Below are 3,450 nucleotides of genomic sequence, written 5' to 3' on the forward strand. Positions count from 1 at the left end.
ACCTCCGCGACACCGCGCCCGCGCGCGCGGTCGACGCACAGCCTCTATGGAGGACTAATGGCTCTGGCTCCGCCGGACGGAATTCGATGATTGATCTTTATTAATTAATTTCCTACGGGTGCACCTAGATGTACGTTGATCACTACACTGGCGTGGCGCGCAAGCACCCGCCCGCAGGCTTTGACGCGTCTGTAAACGTAGGGGGCATCGCTGGCCTGGGGGTCGCAGGCGTCAGCGAGACATTCAACGCCTGGCCATCTTTTCGACCCCACGCTCACCGCACACTCGCCACGCGTCATACTCACACCTCGTACCTCTCTCGTAGCCTCCCGGCGTCCCAACAAGTCCCCCCCCCCCCAAAAGCCCCGCTTTTACGACCCCTTTTCGCTCCGCCCACGCCATCCCAAAAAAAAAGTTCCCCACGACCGCGATCGCGCCCGTCCGCCCCCGGGGGGAGGCGTCACCCCCCGAAGCGCGGTCGTCGTCGCCCCGGGGGGCGGCGGTGGCCCGCCGGCGGCGTGGTCCGCGGCGGGCACCTCGACGACGGCGAAGAGCGACTCGCTCTTGCGCGGCGCGGCCGGCGGCCGGCGCGCCGGGACCCGCTCCGCTACGTCTTCGAGTCCTCGGTGCACGCCAAGCGCATGGAAGCCCGGCCTCCCACCTCGCGGCCCGCCGGCGGCGTGGTCCGCGTCGGGCACCTCGACGACGGCGAAGAGCGACTCGCTCTTGCGCGGCGCGGCCGGCGGCCGGCGCGCCGGGACCCGCTCCGCTACGTCTTCGAGTCCTCGGTGCACGCCAAGCGCATGGAAGCCCGGCCTCCCACCTCGCGCCCGCCGGCGGCGTGGTCCGCGGCGGGCACCTCGACGACGGCGAAGAGCGACTCGCTCTTGCGCGGCGCGGCCGGCGGCCGGCGCGCCGGGACCCGCTCCGCTACGTCTTCGAGTCCTCGGTGCACGCCAAGCGCATGCAAGCCCGGCCTCCCACCTCGCGGCCCGCCGGCGGCGTGGTCCGCGGCGGGCACCTCGACGACGGCGAAGAGCGACTCGGCGCGGCCGGCGGCCGGCGCGCCGGGACCCGCTCCGCTACGTCTTCGAGTCCTCGGTGCACGCCAAGCGCATGCAAGCCCGGCCTCCCACCTCGCGGCCCGCCGGCGGCGTGGTCCGCGGCGGGCACCTCGACGACGCGGAAGAGCGACTCGCTCTTCCGTGGCGCGTCCGGCGGCCGGCCTCCCGGCCGTCGGCGGACGTGCCTGAAAGGTCTTCAACCCCTGATTCGCGCGCCTCGTCTGTCGATCGTCGCCGCGGAACCGCGTCGATTCCCCCGCAGGCACCCGCAGACTCAACCATGCACGTCATCGTCCGCGCGCTCTTGCTTCCCTGGATCGTCACCTTCGCCGCGGCGGCGGGGGTCGTCAAGCTGAACACGAAGGCCGACCCGGTCGAGGCCGTGGTCGAGGTCTTCAAGCACCTCCATCCGGCGGCCTCATCGGCCGCGCTCGCCGTCGCGAAGAACGGGGTCGCGTCGGTGCTCAAGGGCCTCGAGGCGTCCGACACGAGCACCGAGAACGTCGCGTTCGAGGACGAGAACGAGCGCCGGCGCGCCGCGGCCGAGCAGTCCGAGCGGCGCGGCGCGTGCTCCGACATCACGAGCCGCGAGGTGTGCAAGAACGCCGCGAACAAGGCCGACTGCTCCTGGAGCAAGAGCCGCGAGAAGTGCAAGAACAAGCGCAAGAAGTGCGCCGAGGTCAAGAACAAGAAGACGTGCCACAAGAAGAAGTACGCGAACATCTGCGCGTGGAGCTTCAAGAAGGAGAAGTGCCGGAACGCCAAGTGCGAGGAGATCGACGACGAGCGCGACTGCATGTCCGAGGGCGCGCGGAAGAGGGGCTGCAAGTGGAAGAACAACCAGAAGCGCTGCATCGTCGACAAGGACGCCGGCGGCGGGGGGTCGGACGCCTTCACCGAGTCGACGTCGACGAGCGCGTTCGCGGGGGCCTCGTGCGCCGCCCAGGAGCAGCAAATCGTCGCGTTGAACGCGAACATCACGAACCTCAGCGCCGAGCTCGAGACCAAGGACGTCGAGCTCGAGACCAGCGCCGACGCGCTCGCGGACGCGATCGAGAAGCAGGAGACCTGCGAGGCCACGGTGCAATCGCTCGAGGAGGCGAACGCCTCCGGGGAGGGCTGCCCGACGCCCGCGCCGACGCCCGAGCCGACGCCCGCGCCGACGCCCGCGCCGTCGGTCTCTCCGACGCCCGCGCCGACGACGCCCGCGCCGACGGTCACTCCGACGCCCGCGCCGACGACCGCGCCGACGCCCGCGGTGTGGGTTCAGCGCGGCGACGACATCGACGGCGAGGCCGCGGACGACTGGTCGGGCGCCTCGGTGTCGCTGAGCGCGGACGGCACGGCGCTGGCCGTCGGGGCGTCCGGAAACGACGGCGCCGGCTCCTACGCGGGCCACGCGCGCGTGTTCGCGTGGAACTCCGACGACGACACGTGGATTCAGCGCGGCGACGACATCGACGGCGAGGCCGCGGACGACAACTCGGGCGCCTCGGTGTCGCTCAGCGCGGACGGCACGACGCTGGCCGTCGGGGCGTCCGGAAACGACGGCGCCGGCTCCAGCGCGGGCCACGCGCGCGTGTTCGCGTGGAACTCCGTCGACGAGACGTGGATTCAGCGCGGCGACGACATCGACGGCGAGGCCGCGTACGACTACTCGGGCTCCTCGGTGTCGCTCAGCGCGGACGGCACGACGCTGGCCGTCGGGGCGTACACGAACGGCGACGACGACCTCGGCTCCATCGCGGGCCACGCGCGCGTGTTCGCGTGGGACCCCGTCGACGAGACGTGGGTTCAGCGCGGCGTCGACATCGACGGCGAGTTCGTGTCGCTGAGCGCGGACGGCACGACGCTGGCCGTCGGGGCGCCCTACAACGGCGGCGCCGGCTACGAAGCGGGCCACGCGCGCGTGTTCGCGTGGGACTCCGTCGACGAGACGTGGAAGCAGCGCGGCGACGACATCGACGCCGAGGCCGCGGGCGACTGGTCGGGCTGGTCGGTATCGCTGAGCGCGGACGGCGCGACGCTGGCCGTCGGGGCGATCTACAACGACGGCGGCGGCTCCGACGCGGGCCACGCGCGCGTGTTCGCGTGGGACTCCGTCGACGAGACGTGGGTTCAGCGCGGCGACGACATCGACGGCGAGGCCGCGGGCGACGACTCGGGCTACTCGGTGTCGCTGAGCGCGGACGGCACGGCGCTGGCCGTCGGGGCGCCCAGGAACGGCGGCGCCGGCTCCAACGCGGGCCACGCGCGCGTGTTCGCGTGGGACCCCGTCGACGAGACCTGGAAGCAGCGCGGCGACGACATCGACGGCGAGGCCGCGGACGACTGGTCGGGCAGGTCGGTGTCGCTCAGCGCGGACGGCGCGGCGCTGGCCGTCGCG

The 3,450-nt window shown here is 72.3% G+C and overlaps 1 protein-coding gene across 1 annotated transcript in view; it reads left to right on the plus strand.

Annotated features, from left to right (window-relative positions):
• Positions 1 to 1,319: 1,319 nt before the first annotated feature.
• The window catches only part of AURANDRAFT_72267 (hypothetical protein), a gene marked incomplete at both ends in the record, with an annotated part of 6,665 nt that continues 4,534 nt past the window's right edge, over positions 1,320 to 3,450 (plus strand). Inside the window, one exon of the mRNA XM_009041710.1 lies at positions 1,320 to 3,411. Coding sequence (XP_009039958.1) covers positions 1,345 to 3,411 — 2,067 coding nt within the window. The remainder of the gene's footprint in view (positions 3,412 to 3,450) is intronic.

This window comes from Aureococcus anophagefferens, assembly GCF_000186865.1.
Source record: "Aureococcus anophagefferens unplaced genomic scaffold AURANscaffold_23, whole genome shotgun sequence".
In the NCBI taxonomy this organism is placed as follows: domain Eukaryota; class Pelagophyceae; order Pelagomonadales; family Pelagomonadaceae; genus Aureococcus; species Aureococcus anophagefferens.